Source organism: Oncorhynchus nerka, linkage group LG7, assembly GCF_034236695.1.
Source record: "Oncorhynchus nerka isolate Pitt River linkage group LG7, Oner_Uvic_2.0, whole genome shotgun sequence".
Lineage (NCBI taxonomy): Eukaryota > Metazoa > Chordata > Actinopteri > Salmoniformes > Salmonidae > Oncorhynchus > Oncorhynchus nerka.
Window position 1 is genome coordinate 10,470,548 of NC_088402.1, and position 19,190 is coordinate 10,489,737.

At 43.1% G+C, this 19,190-nt stretch overlaps 1 protein-coding gene across 9 annotated transcripts in view; it reads right to left on the bottom strand.

Moving 5' to 3' along the window:
- Positions 1–5,000, bottom strand: part of LOC115125001 (alpha-tubulin N-acetyltransferase 1-like) — a 56,145-nt gene extending 51,145 nt beyond the window's left edge. For 6 of the 9 annotated variants that reach the window (XM_065020164.1, XM_065020163.1, XM_065020165.1 and 3 more), the window contains exon 1: positions 4,599–5,000. In XM_065020164.1, coding sequence (XP_064876236.1) covers positions 4,599–4,690 — 92 coding nt within the window. In that variant the 5' untranslated portion in view covers positions 4,691–5,000. The remainder of the gene's footprint in view (positions 1–4,598) is intronic. The other 3 variants (XM_065020160.1, XM_065020161.1, XM_065020159.1) reach the window with 1 other exon arrangement.
- Between the last annotated feature and the right edge of the window lie 14,190 nt (positions 5,001–19,190).

Here is a 19,190-nt window from a genome sequence, read left to right on the forward strand (position 1 = left end):
ATTCAGCCCCTTGACTTTTTTTCACATTTTGTTAGGTTACAGCCTTATTCTAAAATGGATTAAATAGTTTTATTCCCTCATCAATCCAGACACACACACAATACCTTATAATGACAAAGCATAGACTTATCTTTTTTTATACTAATTCATTAAAAATACAAAAACTGAAATATCACATTAACATAATTATTCAGACCCTTTACTCAGTACTTTGTTGAAGCACCTTTGGCAGCGATTATAGCCTCGAGTCTTCTTGAGTATGACCCTACAAGCTTGGCACGCCTGTAATTGGGGAGTGTCTCCCATTCTTCTCTGCAGATCCTCTCAAGCTCTGTCAGGTTGGATGCGGAACGTTGCTGCACAGATATTTTCAGGTCTCTTCATAGATGTTTGATAGGGTTTAAGTCCAGGCTCTGGCTGTGCCACTCGAGGACATTCAGAGACTTGTCCAGAAGCCACTCCTGCGTTGTCTTGGCTGTGTGCTTAGGGTCGTTGTCCTGTTGAAAGGTGAACCTTCGCCCCAGTCTGAGGTCCTGAGCGCTCTGGAGAAGCTTTTCATCAAGGATCTTTCTGTACTTTGCTCCGTTCATCTTTGCCTTGATCCTGACTAGTCTCCCAGTCCCTGCTGCTGAAAATCATCCCCACAGCATGATGCTGCTACCACCATGCTTCACCGTAGGGATGATGCCAGGTTTCCTCCAGATGTGACACTTGGCATTCAGGCCAAAGAGTTCAATCTTGGTTTCATCAGACCTGAAAATCTTGTTTCTCATTGTCAGAGTCCTTTAGGTGCCTTTTGGAAAACTCCCAAGCGGGCCGCCATGTGCCTTTTACTGAGGAATGGCTTCCGTCTGGCCACTCTACCATAAAGGCCTGATTGGTGGAGTGCTGCAGAGATGGTTGTCCTTCTGGAAGGTTCTCCCATCTACACAGAGGAACTCTAGACCTCTGTCAGAGTGACCATCAGGTTCTTGGTTGCCTCCCTGACCAAGACCTTTCTCCCCCGACTGCCCAGTTTGGCCGGGCGCCAAGCTCTAAGAAGAGTATTGTTGGTTCCAAACTGCTTCTATTAAAGAATGATGGAGGCCACTGTGTTCTTGGAGAACTTCAATGCTGCAGAAATGTTTTGGCACCCTTCCCCAGATCTGTGCCTCGGCACAATCCTGTCTTGGAGGTCTACGGACAATTCCTTCGAACTCATGGCTTGGTTTTTGCTCTGACATGCACTGTCAACTGTGAGACCTTATATAGACAGGTGTGTGCCTTTCCAAATCATGGAATGGCACACTCCAATTAAGTTGTAGAAACATCAAGGATGATCAATGGAAACAGGATGCACGTGAGCTCAATGTCCTGTCTCATAGCAAAGGGTCTGAATAATTATGTAAATAAGGGTATTTCTGTTTTTGTTTTTTTATAAATGTCATTATGGGGTATTGTGTGCAGATTGCTGAGGATTTTTTATTTATTTAGTACATTTTAGAATAACGTAACAAAATGTGAAAAAAGTCAAGGGGTCTGAATACTTTCCAAAGGCATTGTTGGTAGGCTATTTCTCTTTTAATACAGTCATTGCAGTTTCATTTGAAGCATCTCTTTAACCTTTGCTTGTTTGTAATAATTGCAAAGACATTGGCAACTTTGTATTTGTGGTCAACTTCATTGTGAAGTTATTGGCCGTCACAGAGACAGATAAACAGCCAACAACGCACATAGCTGTTAAACATCTTGATTCTATGTTTAGTGGAGATCTTCGGTGTATAAAGTGACTCAAAAGGGAGGAAAAAACATAGTGACTCAGTAGCTGTTCTATGCGTGGTCTGAGGCAGTCGGTAAATAACGAGCATTTTCAAGTACCATTTTAGTATTGACGGTTTCGGGAAAACAGCTCTGAGATTCAACAATGATCCTGTGAAGGTTATAACGATTAACTCAGCGCTAAGATGATTTTGAGAAACCAGGCCCTGTGCCTCAGGATCTGTGCGTTACGAGATGTCGACGATGAGTATGACGGGTCTGCTCTCCGAATGCCTCGATCACACCGACAGCATCATTGCATTTTTTTGGTACACCAGAATTACATTCATTTCCAATGAAACGTTGCGTTTGCCTTGCAGCATTACGTTGCAATGCGTTCTTTGTGGTGATTTATGGAACGTATGCATCAGACTGTATGTGTAGACGGCTTGACAGAAATGGTAGCAGAAGCTGAATGTTGAACTGTTGTTGCACACACATCCCGATGACGCTGCTTACTATTTTGTGCAGTGCCGCTGTCGGTGTGATTGAGTCGTAACGCCCAGGAAGCTCAGATTCAAATTCCCATCAAACAGCTTTGCAAGCTTTTTAATAATGTCAAAATAAGTTATTTACTCACCAAATATGGAGTTTCGCTGAGCAACTTAATTTATCCCCGTTAGGGCCGGTATGTACTTCATATTTATACCTTTTTTGGAAGTGAATTCTGGCCATAATGGCAGTAAATTAAAATATTTGCTCAGCAAAACTTCATATTTGGTGAGAAACATATTTTGACATTAAAATGCTTGCAGAGACGTCTAATGGGAGTTTGAATTGGAGCTTCCTTGGGCATTAGAGACATCTGGGCGGCAGGTAGCCTAGTGGTTAGAGCGTTGGACTAGTAACTGAAAGGTTGCAAGATCGAATCCCTGAGCTGATAAGCTCTGTCGTTCTGCCCCTGAACAAGGCTGTTAACCCACAGTTCCTAGGCAGTCATTTGAAAATAAGAATTTGTTCTTAACTGACTTGCCTAGTTAAATAAAGGAGAAAAAAAACTCTCTCAGGCATAGATACTGGGGCAGGTCCCTGGAGATCTATAGACAGGTTGGCCGACACCAAAATGATGCTTGCTCATTGATGTGGCCGGAAGCCGTGAGTCGTTATGATTCTGAACAGTCAGATAGCTACCAACAATGACAAGAAGCTGCCTTGTGGTAGCTCGTTGCATCTTGTTATTGATACCCATAAAACCTAGCTGTCAAACAAGGAAATGGTTCCAATAATTTTTCCCATAGGGAACTTTAGAAACGCTTAAAATAAGGTCTGTGTTTGGTGTAGTTTTACCCTGGCGTGACGTTTTGATAAATAAAAGGAACCACTAATTAGTTGCTAATGTGGCTTTCATAAAGAACTACAAATCCCATGATGATCTGGATGAGACTTACCGAATCGAGGTAAAGGTAGGTAATCTCCGGATTAACTATCTAATGTTAGCTACATTTTGTAATTAGTAAATTGGCTACACTTCTTTAAATTGCCAATTCCGTGAACTGTCTTGTGCATGTTTTATATTGACAACACCTGTTAGCAAAGGTGCCAGCAAAAGATGACGTGCAAGAGCTTGCAGGGATTTTTAGTCTTGTGTAGCCGATGTGAAATGGCTAGCTAGTTAGCGGTGGTGCGCGCTAGTAGCGTTTCAATCGGTGATGTCACTTGCTCTGACACCTTGAAGTAGTTGTTCCCCTTGCTATGCAAGGGCGGTGGCTTTTGTGGAGCGATGGGTAACGACGCTTTGAGGGTGACTTTTGACGTGTGCAGAGCGTCCCTGGTTCGCGCCCAGGTCGGGGCGAAGGGACAGACGTAGAAGTCTGTACTGTTACACTTGCATGATGTCTACATTGATTATAATTAGCATTTTCGAATCAGGGAGTAAATAGAGCCAAATGTATTGATAAGTCACCTTGTCCAAGAGAGATTTCCATGGTTATCAAAACGTCACTCCGGGGTACGCCTACACGAAACACAGCCCTTATTATAAGTGCTTCTAATAATAATGGGAAAACGCTCGGAACCATTTCCCTGTTTGACCGCTAGTTGTTATGGGCATTATGACATCTCCACTGTGGGGCTCTATTGATCTCAAGTTTATTTTAAAGTATTGGTCTGATATGGTAGCCTAGTGTTTTATACTGCTCAGTGATCTTTTATCCAAAATAGTCCAAATGTTAGAATATAAATGTTGGTTACATATAGGCTTTATAGCCAGTGTGTCACTTTGCATTAGCATGCTGGGGAAGGGATTAAATGATTAGTAGAAACTCGGACATTTCTGATTTGCTAACTTTTTGAATGCGGTATGTGTATTACAAGCAGTTCAGCGAGTCTGAAATGTCCTTTTCTTGTGGTGCTTTCAATACAACTGGGAACTCGAGAGAAAACATTAGGTTAAATTCACATTGTATCTTCAGTTCGGAAAGTCAGTTTTATAAAGATGCACAAGTTTCTGACTTGGAATTCCCGAATTGCTGACAATTCAAAACGATTGTTCACAGTTGTCTTAAAACACACTGAAGTCTAAAGTCGGAGATTTCCTAAATCCCAGTTGTTTTTAACGCCCCACTAGTTCAGACTAGCACATGAACACCGCATATCGATACACTATTGACGTCATGCACAACTGTATTGGGTTGACAGGGCGGATGCTCTCTGCAATCATGTTGTAAAGAACATCACATGTAGCCAGAGGTCGTAAATTTTGCTTCAAAACATAATTTTTTTGCATATAATCTGCCCAAATGAAAATAATTATGCTAATAAAAAGCTGTTCTGGCTGCTGAAAACGACAAGCCTAACGTTACCTTCCCAGCGATTTTCCACTTGCAATTAGGTTTTGGTCCAAAACTGTAATCGTTTCAGGGAAAAGATGGTTTACATCAAAAGTGGTTTCCATATTCTTTGAAAGGCGGCTATCTCGGAGTATAAAAACAGTTTTCCCGCAGGTGTTACTGCTCGCTAACGTGGGGGTAGGCTAGCCAGCTAGAGATTTCGGCTAAACAATATCACTGCTGTTAGCAAAGCTAACTAACGACGATAGCAACATTGGCCACTGAAGACACACAGCAATTGCAAGATGATTTTACAGTCACTAAAAACCATGTTATCAATTGCCTACGAGCTACAGTATCAAAAGGCCGACCAAGCAGTGGTAATAATGTATCAATCCTGTCCGTCTATCCATTGTGTGTCTGTTGTGGACTTGGAGCCACTCCCAGGTTACCCAATACCATAGTACAACCAAAAACACGGCCCACCATTTTCTGAAAACCTAGTCTACTAAAACGTTCAAAATTCAAAACATGTAAATTTAACAATCGCAACATACACAAGACTTTCAAATGCTTCGATTGAAAATCTGTATTAGTTCGTATGACGCAGCCTGAAATTAAACGTGTGCATTTATACATTGCACTACGGTAAATGTTTCCGGGCTCTCATTGTTCGATAACGTGGTTAGGAAAGGCAATGTGAACAAGCCCCGAGCATTCTAACATTCGCACCTGTCGTCAAAGGTCGCTGCAAGATGCTATTTTGTTGTTGTTGATAAACTGTCGGGTAAGAGGTTATTGTCTGTCCACAAAAAAAAACATTATAATACAGTAGTGTTTGTTTCAACAAACTATAAAGTCAAGTGTATCCATTTAGCATAGGCTAGGGGATTGTCAATCTGAGACCAAATGATTTAATTATATAGTGATATGTAATATAATTGATAAAGGCCTTACTGTATCAAGCCAATGCACCAGCAACTGCCTGACTTTGGAATATATCATAGTATTGCGTATTGCAGATGAGCAGGCACATTAGAATGTGTTATTGCTCTGTTCTATATTGTGCCAGTAGCCCTTAGCCATGTCAGTAAAAAAAATGACATTTGAGGTGGTATACTTCTCAATCACCGGCTTCATCAATAAGTGCATGGAAGACGTTGTCCCCACAGTGACTGTACGTACATACCCCAACCAGAAGCCATGGATTACAGGTAACAATTCACACCTGCCGCTTTCAAGGAGTGGGACACTAATCCGGACGCTTATAAGAAATCCCGCTATGCCCTCAGAGAAACCATCAAACAGGCAAAACCAGTCAATATAACAGAGTTGAAGAGTAAAGTTATTCATTTTCTGAGTCCCAAGTGACACTCTATTCCCTGTATAGTGCATACTTTTGACCAGAGCCCTATTGGTAGTGCACCGTTTAGGCAATAGGGTGCCATTTGGGACGCATCTGATGAGTCAAGGTATCATTATAGCCTACTCACCCAGAGTTGGAACATCTAGAACTGTAAAAGATCAGCCTCCTCACCTCCCCCAAATAGGAAGCCCTTCCCTGCATTCAAATGACCTAGTTGCCTCATGGTCGGAATGTTATTCATATTTTTCACAATTTTATAATTAATCAACGTAAATCTTTTTTTTAAACGCTGAAATCCAGTGTTTCTTTGTCAAACCGTTTTGTTCTATTTCAGTCTTCTGTAATGTATATAAAGTGTAATATTGGGATTCAAACTCAATTGAATACATTTCAACTCTATATCTGACATGGTACAGGTGTCTTCTTTATTTAAGCCCATAACCATGTGTCTGAGGTGTATACTTTTGTTTCAAAGTAGATTTGTTTAAGACTACCAAGAAACACTCTTGTGTGACCCTGATTTAGCCCACTGCAGTAGAAGGTTAAAATATAACATGTATTAATTTATGCATGGTAGGGAACGTTTTAGCATGTAGTGCTAACTTTTCACTTCCTCCTTAGTCAGTGTGCAAAATTGTGTGTTAGTGTCAACTCACAAATTGGGCACAATTCAGATGATGACTACAGAGACAAAATGTTCTAAATATCTAGAATATTCTCAGGTTTGGACAAAATTATAATAATTGCACGTACAAAATAAAAACATTAAGTCAGTTGTTTCCAATTTTGGATTTCACAGCATTGCAATGGTTAAGTTTAACGTTGTAATGTCAGTTGCACAAGTACAGTGAGATGCCTTTCCTGCAAACTCTAAACCCAACAATGCAGCAATCAACAACAATGTAGTATAGTGGTGAGGTGTCATTCAGGGAAGGTGGGGCAAAGCCTGTTTAGCTAAACATATATATATATATATACATATACATATATATACATATATATATACATATATACATATACATATATATACATATACATACATATACATATATATACAAATATATATATACATATATATACATATATATACATATATATATATATACATATATATATATATGCATGTTATTTTGGCATTAATACGTGTCACATATCAGTTTGCAAGCAAAATGGCTGCACGGGCTGTATACAGTTGAAGTCGGAAGTTTACATACACTTAGGTTGGAGTCATTAAAACTCGATTTTCAACCACTCCACAAATTTCTTGTTAACAAACTATAGTTTTGGAAAGTCGGTCAGGACATCTACTTTATGCATGACACAAGTACTTTTTCCAACAATTGTTTACAGAAAGATTATTTCACTTATAATTCACTGTATCCCAATTTATGACCCCCTGGAATTTACATACACTAAGTTGACTGTGCCTTTAAAAATTCCAGAAAATGATGCCATGGCTTTATAAGCTTCTGATAGAATAATTGACATCATTTTAATCAATTGGAGGTGTATCTGTGGATGTATTTCAACGCCTACCATCAAACGCAGTGCATCATGGGAAAATCAAAGAAATCACCCAAGACCTCAGAAAACAATTGTAGACCTCCACAAGTCTGGTTCATCCTTGGGAGCAATTTACAAATTCCTGAAGGTACCACGTTCATCTGTGCAAACAATAGTATGCAGGCATAAACACCATGGGACCATGCAACCACCATACCGCTCAGGAAGGAGACACATTCTGTCTCCTAGACATGAAGCGAAAAGTACTAGTACTTTGGAGCGAAAAGTGAAAATCAATTCCAGAACAACAGCAAAGGACCTTGTGAAGACGCTGGAGGAAACAGGTGCAAAAGTATCTATATCCACAGTAAAACGAGTCCTATATCGACATAACCTGAAAGGTTACTCTGCAAGGAAGAAGCCACTGCTCCAAAACCGCCATAAAAAAAGCCAGACTACGGTTTGCAACTGCACATGGGGACAAAGATCGTACTTTTTGGAGAAATGTCCTCTGGTCTGTTGCAACAAAAATATAACTATTTGACCATAATGACCATCGTTATGTTTGGAGGAAAAAGGTAGAAACTTGCAAGCCGAAGAACACCGTCCCAACCGTGAAGCATGGGGGTGGCAGCATCATGTTGTGGGGCTGCTTTGCTGCAGGAGGGACTGGTGCACTTCTCATCAAAATATCATGAGGAAGGATACTTATGTGGAAAAATTGAAGCAACATCTCAAGACATCAGTCAGAAAGTTAAAGCTTGGTCTCAAATGGGTCTTCCAATTGGACAATGACCACAAGCATACTTCCAAAGTTGTGGCAAAATGGCTTAAGGACAAGAAAGTCAAGGTATTAGAGTGGCCATCACAAAGCCCTGTCCTCAAGCTTATAGAACATTTGTGGGCAGAACTGAAAAAGCATGTGCGAGCAAGGAGGTCTACAAACCTGACTCAGTTTCAACAGCTCTGTCAGGAGGAATGGGCCAACATTCACCCAACTTATTGTGGGAAGCTTGTGGAAGGCTACCCTAAACGTTTGACCCAAGTTAAACAATTTAAAGGCAATGCTACCAAATACAAATTGAGTGTATGTCAACTTCTGACCCACTGGGAATGTGATGAAAGAAAGAAATCGCTCTCTACTATTATTCTGACATTTCACATTCTTAAAATAAAGTGGTGATCCTAACTGACCTAAAACAGGGAATTGTTACTCTGATTAAATGTCAGGAATTGTGAAAAACTGAGTTTAAATGTATTTGGCTGATGTGTATGTAGACTTCTGACTTCTGTATTTGCCTAGTAACCTTACCCCTGTACATATCTACCTCCATCACTCCAGTATCCCTGTACATATCTACCTCCATCACTCCAGTACCCCTGTACATATCTACCTCCATCACTCCAGCATCCCTGTACATATCTACCTCCATCACTCCAGTATCCCTGTACATATTTACCTCCTTCACTCCAGTACCCCTGTACATATCTACCTCCATCACTCCAGTATCCCTGTCCCCTATACATATCTACCTCCATCACTCCAGTACCCCTGTACATATCTACCTCCAACACTCCAGTATCCCTGTACATATCTACCTCCATCACTCCAGTATCCCTGTACATATCTACCTCCATCACTCCAGTATCCCTGTACATATCTACCTCCATCACTCCAGTACCCCTGTCCCCTATACATATCTACCTCCATCACTCCAGTATCCCTGTACATATCTACCTCCATCACTCCAGTATCCCTATACATATCTACCTCCATCACTCCAGTATCCCTGTACATATCTACCTCCCTCACTCCAGTATCCCTATACATATCTACCTCCATCACTCCAGTATCCCTGTACATATCTACCTCCATCACTCCAGTATCCCTGTACATATCTACCTCCATCACTCCAGTATCCCTGTACATATCTACCTCCATCACTCCAGTATCCCTGTACATATCTACCTCCATCACTCCAGTACCCCTGTCCCCTATACATATCTACCTCCATCACTCCAGTACCCCTGTACATATCTACCTCCATCACTCCAGTACCCCTGTACATATCTACCTCCATCACTCCAGTACCCCTATACATATCTACCTCCATCACTCCAGTATCCCTATACATATCTACCTCCATCACTCCAGTATCCCTGTACATATCTACCTCCATCACTCCAGTACCCCTGTACATATCTACCTTCATCACTCCAGTATCCCTATACATATCTACCTCCATCACTCCAGTACCCCTGTACATATCTACCTCCATCACTCCAGTACCCCTGTACATATCTACCTCCATCACTCCAGTACCCCTATACATATCTACCTCCATCACTCCAGTACCCCTATACATATCTACCTCCATCACTCCAGTATCCCTGTACATATCTACCTCCATCACTCCAGTATCCCTGTACATATCTACCTCCATCACTCCAGTATCCCTGTACATATCTACCTCCATCACTCCAGTACCCCTGTACATATCTACCTCAATCACTCCAGTATCCCTGTACATATCTACCTCCATCACTCCAGTATCCCTGTACATATCTACCTCCATCACTCCAGTATCCCTGTACATATCTACCTTCATCACTCCAGTACCCCTATACATATCTACCTCCATCACTCCAGTACCCCTATACATATCTACCTCCATCACTCCAGTACCCCTGTACATATCTACCTCCATCACTCCAGTACCCCTGTACATATCTACCTCCATCACTCCAGTATCCCTGTACATATCTACCTCCATCACTCCAGTACCCCTGTACATATCTACCTCCATCACTCCAGTACCCCTGTACATATCTACCTCCATCACTCCAGTACCCCTATACATATCTACCTCCATCACTCCAGTATCCCTATACATATCTACCTCCATCACTCCAGTATCCCTGTACATATCTACCTCCATCACTCCAGTAACCCTGTACATATCTACCTCCATCACTCCAGTATCCCTGTCCTCTACCTCCATCACTCCAGTATCCCTGTACATATCTACCTCCATCACTCCAGTATCCCTGTACATATCTACCTCCATCACTCCAGTATCCCTATACATATCTACCTCCATCACTCCAGTATCCCTGTACATATCTACCTCCATCACTCCAGTATCCCTATACATATCTACCTCCATCACTCCAGTATCCCTGTACATATCTACCTCCATCACTCCAGTATCCCTGTACATATCTACCTCCATCACTCCAGTATCCCTGTACATATCTACCTCCATCACTCCAGTATCCCTATACATATCTACCTCCATCACTCCAGTACCCCTATACATATCTACCTCCATCACTCCAGTATCCCTGTACATATCTACCTCCATCACTCCAGTATCCCTGTACATATCTACCTCCATCACACCAGTACCCCTGTCCCCTATACATATCTACCTCCATCACTCCAGTATCCCTGTACATATCTACCTCCATCACTCCAGTACATATCTACCTCCATCACCCAGTATATACATATCTACCTCCATCACTCCAGTATCCCTGTACATATCTACCTCCATCACTCCAGTATCCCTGTACATATCTACCTCCATCACTCCCAGTACATATCCCTCCATCACTCCATATCTACATATCCATCACTCCAGTACCCCTGTACATATCTACCTCCATCACTCCAGTACCCCTGTACATATCTACCTCCATCACTCCAGTACCCCTGTACATATCTACCTCCATCACTCCAGTATCCCTATACATATCTACCTCCATCACTCCAGTATCCCTGTACATATCTACCTCCATCACTCCAGTAACCCTGTACATATCTACCTCCATCACTCCAGTATCCCTGTCCTCTATACATATCTACCTCCATCACTCCAGTATCCCTGTACATATCTACCTCCATCACTCCAGTATCCCTGTACATATCCACCTCCATCACTCCAGTATCCCTGTACATATCTACCTCCATCACTCCAGTATCCCTGTACATATCTACCTCCATCACTCCAGTACCCTCCATCACTCCAGTATCTACCATATCTACCTCCATCACTCCAGTATCCCTGTACATATCTACCTCCATCACTCCAGTATCCCTGTACATATCTACCTCCATCACTCCAGTATCCCTACATATCTACCTCCATCACTCCATATCTACATATCTACCTCCATCACTCCAGTATCCCTGTACATATCTACCTCCATCACTCCAGTATCCCTGTACATATCTACCTCCATCACTCCAGTATCCCTGTACATATCTACCTCCATCCCTGTACATAGTACCTCCATCCTCCAGTATCCCTGTACATATCTACCTCCATCACTCCAGTATCCCTGTACATATCTACCTCCATCACTCCAGTATCCCTGTACATATCTACCTCCATCACTCCAGTATCCCTGTCCCCTATACATATCTACCTCCATCACTCCAGTATCCCTGTACATATCTACCTCCATCACTCCAGTATCCCTGTACATATCTACCTCCATCACTCCAGTATCCCAGTATCCCTGTACATATCTACCTCCATCACTCCAGTATCCCTGTACATATCTACCTCCATCACTCCAGTATCCCTGTACATATCTACCTCCATCACTCCAGTATCCCTGTACATATCTACCTCCATCACTCCAGTATTCCTGTACATATCTACCTGCATCACTCCAGTATCCCTGTACATATCTACCTCCATCACTCCAGTATCCCTATACATATCTACCTCCATCACTCCAGTAAACCTGTACATATCTACCTCCATCACTCCAGTATCCCTGTACATATCTACCTCCATCACTCCAGTATCCCTGTACATATCTACCTCCATCACTCCAGTATCCATGTACATTGTTAATTTGGTAATAGAACTGACCCTGTATATAGTCACCTTACCCCTTTGGGACTCCCAGTCACGGCCGGTTGTGACACAGCCTGGGATCAAACCCGGGCCTTAGAACGCTGCGCGGCTCGGGAGGCCTGACCTAACCTAACCTTAAACCACTAGTGGACCAAAACTTGCCACTCACACCTTCCACTACCACCAACAGTAGCGTAACGGTTACTAAAGAAAGGAAGGAGGGAAGCCACAGAGTATCACTTAGTCAGAGTTCTGAATGCCCCTCTATCCTCCTCTCTCTGTCAGTTTCACTTGTCATACCATTATACCTGTGATCACCTTCCTCTCACTCCTTCCATCCTCTCTCACTCCTTCCATCCTCTCTCACTCCTTCCATTCTCTCACTCCTTCCATCCTCTCTCACTCCTTCCATCATCTCTCACTCCTACTATTCTCTCACTCCTTCCATCCTCTCTCACTCCTTCCATCCTCTCTCACTCCTTCCATCCTCTCACTCCTTCCATCCTCTCTCACTCCTTCCATCCTCTCTCACTCCTTCCATCCTCTCTCACTCCTTCCATTCTCTCTCACTCCTTCCATTCTCTCTCACTCCTTCCATCCTCTCTCACTCCTTCCATCCTCTCTCACTCCGTCCATCCTCTCTCACTCCTTCCATTCTCTCTCACTCCTTCCATCCTCTCTCACTCCTTCCATCCTCTCTCACTCCTTCCATCCTCTCTCACTCCTTCCATTCTCTCACTCCTTCCATCCTCTCTCACTCCTTCCATCATCTCTCACTCCTACTATTCTCTCACTCCTTCCATCCTCTCTCACTCCTTCCATCCTCTCTCACTCCTTCCATCCTCTCTCACTCCTTCCATTCTCTCACTCCTTCCATCCTCTCTCACTCCTTCCATTCTCTCTCACTCCTTCCATCCTCTCTCACTCCTTCCATCCTCTCTCACTCCTTCCATTCTCTCACTCCTTCCATTCTCTCACTCCTTCCATCCTCTCTCACTCCTTCCATTCTCTCACTCCTTCCATCCTCTCTCACTCCTTCCATTCTACTCTTTCTCAAGACACAGTCATGTAAAAGCCTCATAACACTGGGCTTTAAGACAGGAAGGGCTTACCGTGTCACCTTCAGGCCAACACCAAGAACAATAAAAATAGAAATGGGGGGAAAGAAAGGAAACACCAATACGCCACAATAATGTCTGTTCCTTCCTGCCGAGATTTCACAGTGTTGTATCTTACTGCCTAGAATGGCCTTCTATCTTTCAATTCCCCTTTTGGTTTAATGCGGTTTTAGGTTTTACTTCCCTGTCAACTCTCCTTAAATGGTCTTTTACAGCAAAAGTGACTGTCACTTTAATTAGAATAAAACTTACTTAGGTCATTGGAAGTACATTTAATATCATAAATGACAACTGTTTCAGTTGATATCGGATTTTGGGGGGGATTTTTGTATTTTTGTTATCAATGTTGAGGCTATAGCACCTGACAATTATGTACATGATTTCAATACCAATTTTTTAAATAGAGATTGAAACAGCCACTAAAAAGCTCTCATGGTTCAAGTTGAATCAAAGCTCATAGGTAAAAAGATGGGACTTCCCCTTGTACTTATGGTGCCTTTTTGTCTGGATACTTATTTAAATAAAGTATTTCTGTTTTTTGTTTTGTAATACATTTGTAAAAACCTGTTTCGCTTTGTAATTTGGGGTATTGTGTTTAGATTAATGAGGATGTGCTGCCATCCTGTCAGAAGGTAACAGGTTATTTTGTTACAGTGGTTAAAATAGTTTTCATTGTGTTCCATTGTTATTTATCGCCCCCTAGTGGAGATGTCTGGTACTTAGAAAGACTAAGTAAACAGGAAGAGACACGCAGAGAAGCAGCTAAAAACAACACTAAGGTGCCGGTCTTTCGGTGCAGTTAATACACGTCACGCTTCAGACTCGGAAAATATTTGTTTGTAAATTCGATTCAAGCATATTGCTAGCGATGATAATCTTGTTATTGATAGAATTGCTTACTTATCAATGTTAGTTGGTTGCATTTACTCACACAAATTGCCTTGCCTTTCATGTATGTCGTCGGCTGTATTACTTTGCTCTTCGAGTGTAATATGCTTTGTTATTGTATATAGGTGGTTGCACATTATTAGCGTAATGAAATGAGTTAGCCAATTACCATATGAGTAACAATTAGTTATATGGTTTGGCATCGTGCCAGATACATGGTACCTTGGCACGTTCTTTGTATTTATGCAACTTCAATTTGAAATGTATAATGTACAGCTATATCGACGTAAACTGAATACTAAAGTATATTATTTTCTGTATTTTTGCAGTTAATAAACAACAAACGTTTTCAATATATTGATTCAAGAAAAGCCTTTGGAGTTTTATTGAAGACTTAGATAACAACTCTGTCTAGTTTTGCATGGGAACGCAATTCCAGGGCAGAATAGAGGATTTTTAAAAAATGTAATCCATTTTAAAATAAGGCTGTAAAGTAACAACAACAAAAAGTCAAGGAGTCTGAATACTTTACCAGTGCACTCTATGTGAAGGTGACGCTCTCTCTTTGTCCTTTCATGTTGTCAGATTAGTCACCTAGAAATGCCCCACCTTCATCCCCGTTTCACCTTTCTGGTGAAGCCCACCTCCTCACTGGGTAAACACCTCAGCAGTGTTCCAGCCCAGTGGTGGCCTTGATGTGGTCGGTCTGTAGCAAAACCACACGCTAGAATCATGTATTACTACATTCCACTGAACTGGCAATGAAATGACGCCGTGCGTCTGGACTAGATCTGGACTCTCATTTGATCCCGCACTACAACTAATGTAGGCCTACGACACAATGGTTGTGATATTTCACAGATATTCCTGTGGAATAATGGAGTTTGTCTGTACAAATGGTTTTCCACAACCAGTGTGTTGTGCAGTGTCTCCACAAACTTAAGCTCACTCCTTCAAATATTTGCCACTCACACCTTCCACTACCACCAACAGTAGCGTAACGGTTACTAAAGAGAGGAAGGAGAGAAGCCACAGAGTATCACTTAGTCAGAGTTCTGAATGCCCCTCTATCCTCCTCTCTCTGTCAGTTTCACTTGACATACCATTATACCTGTGATCACCTTCCTCTCACTCCTTCCATCCTCTCTCACTCCTTCCATCATCTCTCACTCCTACTATTCTCTCACTCCTTCCATCCTCTCTCACTCCTTCCATCCTCTCTCACTCCTTCCATTCTCTCACTCCTTCCATCCTCTCTCACTCCTTCCATCATCTCTCACTCCTACTATTCTCTCACTCCTTCCATCCTCTCTCACTCCTTCCATCCTCTCGCACTCCTTCCATCCTCTCACTCCTTCCATCCTCTCTCACTCCTTCCATCCTCTCTCACTCCTTCCATTCTCTCTCCTTCCATTCTCTCTCACTCCTTCCATTCTCTCTCACTCCTTCCATCCTCTCTCACTCCTTCCATTCTCTCTCACTCCTTCCATTCTCTCTCACTCCTTCCATTCTCTCTCACTCCTTCCATCCTCTCTCACTCCTTCCATCCTCTCTCACTCCTTCCATCCTCTCACTCCTTCCATCCTCTCTCACTCCTTCCATTCTCTCTCACTCCTTCCATCCTCTCTCACTCCTTCCATTCTCTCTCACTCCTTCCATTCTCTCTCACTCCTTCCATCCTCTCTCACTCCTTCCATTCTCTCTCACTCCTTCCATTCTCTCTCACTCCTTCCATCCTCTCTCACTCCTTCCATCCTCTCTCACTCCTTCCATTCTCTCTCACTCCTTCCATTCTCTCTCACTCCTTCCATTCTCTCTCACTCCTTCCATCCTCTCTCACTCCTTCCATCCTCTCTCACTCCTTCCATTCTCTCTCACTCCTTCCATTATCTCACTCCTTCCATTCTCTCTCACTCCCGAGTGGAGCAGCGGTCTAAGGCACTGAATCTCAGCGCTTGTGGCGTCACTACAGACATCCTGGTTCGATTCCAGGCTATATCACAACCGACTCTGATTGGGAGTCCCACAGGGCGACGCAAAATTCTTCCAGCGTCGTCTGGGCTTGGCCGGTCTAGGCTGTCATTGTAAATAAGAATTTGTTCTTAACTGATTTGCCTAGTTAAATAAAGGTAAAATTAATTATACTTTTTCTCAAGACACAGTCATGTAAATAGTCTCATAACACTGGGCTTTAGGACAGGAAGGGCTTACCGTGTCACCTTCAGGCCAACACCAAGAACAATAAAAATAGAAATGGGGGGGAAAAGAAAGGAAACACCAATACGCCACAATAATGTCTGTTCCTTCCTGCCGAGATTTCACAGTGTTGTATCTTACTGCCTAGAATGGCCTTCTATCTTTCAATTCCCCTTTTGGTTTAATGCGGTTTTAGGTTTTACTTCACTGTCAACTCTCCTTCATGGGATTTTCCAGCTAAAGTGACTTTCACATTGAATATAACTTTCTTCAGTCTGTTGAAGTACCTCCTTTTAATATCACATGACTACTGTTGCATTTGATATGGGATTTTTCTTTTTTGTCTTTTTTTTTTTGTTGTTGTCAATGTTGAGGCATCTGGGAATGGAGGCGGAGGAGGATGGCTGCCATTTTACGGGCTTCTAACCAATTGTGCTATTTGGTTCGCTTTTTCGCATTGTTTGTGTCCACATCACCAATGAACTATCATGGTCCAGACACACCAAGACAGTCGTGAAGAGGGCACGACAACACCTTTTCCCCCTCAGGAGACTGAAAAGTTTTGTCATGGGTCCTCAGATCCTCAAAAAGTTTGAGCCCTAGTCACAGACTGTTCTCTCTGCTACCGCACGGCAAGCAGTACCAGAGCGCTAAGTCTAGTCACAGACTGTTCTCTCTGCTACCGCACGGCAAGCAGTACCAGAGCGCTAAGTCTAGTCACAGACTGTTCTCTCTGCTACCGCACGGCAAGCAGTACCAGAGCGCTAAGTCTAGGACCAAAACGCTCCTTAACAGCTTCTACCCCCCAAGCCATAAGACTGCTGAACAATTAGTCAAATGGCCACATTGACCCCCCCCATTTGTTTTTACACTGCTGCTACTTGCTGTTTATTATCTATGCATAGTCACTTCACCCCTACCTCATGTTACCTCAATTAACATGTACCTCCCCACATTGACTGTACCGGTACCCCCTGTATATAGCCTCCACATCGACTCTGTACCGGTACCCCCTGTATATAGTCTCCACATTGACTCTGTACCGGTACCCCCTGTATATAGCCTCCACATTGACTCTGTACCGGTACTCCCTGTATATAGCCTCCACATCGACTCTGTACCGTAACACCCTGTACCCCTGTATATAGCCTCCACATTGACTCTGTACCGGTACCCCTGTATATAGCCTCCACATTGACTCTGTACCGTACCCCTGTATATAGCCTCCACATTGACTCTGTACCGGTACCCCTGTATATAGCCTCCACATTGACTCTGTACCTGTATATAGGTACCCCCTGTATATAGCCTCCACATTGACTCTGTACCGGTACCCCCTGTATATAGCCTCCACATTGACTCTGTACCGGTACCCCTGTATATAGTCTCCACATTGACTCTGTACCGGTACCCCTGTATAAAGCCTCCACATTGACTCTGTACTGGTACCCCTGTATATAGCCTCCACATTGACTCTGTACCGGTACCCCTGTATACAGACTCCACATTGACTTGACTCTGTATATAGCCTCCACATTGACTCTGTACCCCTGTATATAGCCTCCACATTGACTCTGTACTGGTACCCCTGTATACAGCCTCCACATTGACTCTGTATCGGTATATAGCCTCCCCCTGTATATAGCCTCCACATTGACTCTTTATCGGTACCCCTGTATATAGCCTCCACATTGACTCTGTACTGGTACCCCCTGTATATAGCCTCCACATTGACTCTGTACCGGTACCCCTGTATATAGACTCCACATTGACTCTGTACCGGTACCCCCTGTATATAGCCTCCACATTGACTCTGTACTGGTACCCCCTGTATATAGCCTCCACATTGACTCTGTACGGTACCCCTGTATATAGCCTCCACATTGACTCTGTACCGGTACCCCTGTATATAGCCTCCACATTGACTCTGTACCGGTACCCCTGTATATAGCCTCCACATTGACTCTGTACCGGTACCCCTGTATATAGCCTCCACATTGACTCTGTACCGGTACCCCTGTATATAGCCTCCACATTGACTCTGTACGGTACCCCTGTATATAGCCTCCACATTGACTCTGTACCGGTACCCCCTGTATATAGCCTCCACATTGACTCTGTACCGGTACCCCCTGTATATAGTCTCCACATTGACTCTGTACCGGTACCCCCTGTATATAGCCTCCACATTGACTCTGTACCGGTACCCCCTGTATATAGTCTCCACATTGACTCGGTATCGGTACCCCCTGTATAAAGCCTCCACATTGACTCTGTACTGGTACCCCCTGTATATAGCCTCCACATTGACTCTGTACCGGTACCCCCTGTATACAGACTCCACATTGACTCTGTACCGGTACCCCCCTGTATATAGCCTCCACATTCACTCTGTACTGGTACCCCTGTATATAGCCTCCACATTGACTCTGTACCGGTACTCCCTGTATATAGCCTCCACATTGACTCTGTACCGGTACCCCCTGTATATAGCCTCCACATTGACTCTGTACCAGTACCCCCTGTATATAGCCTCCACATTGACTCGGTATCGGTACACCCTGTATATAGTCTCCACATTGACTCTGTACTGGTACACCCTGTATATAGCCTCCATATTGACTCGGTATCGGTACCCCCTGTATAAAGCCTCCACATTGACTCTGTACCGGTACCCCCCTGT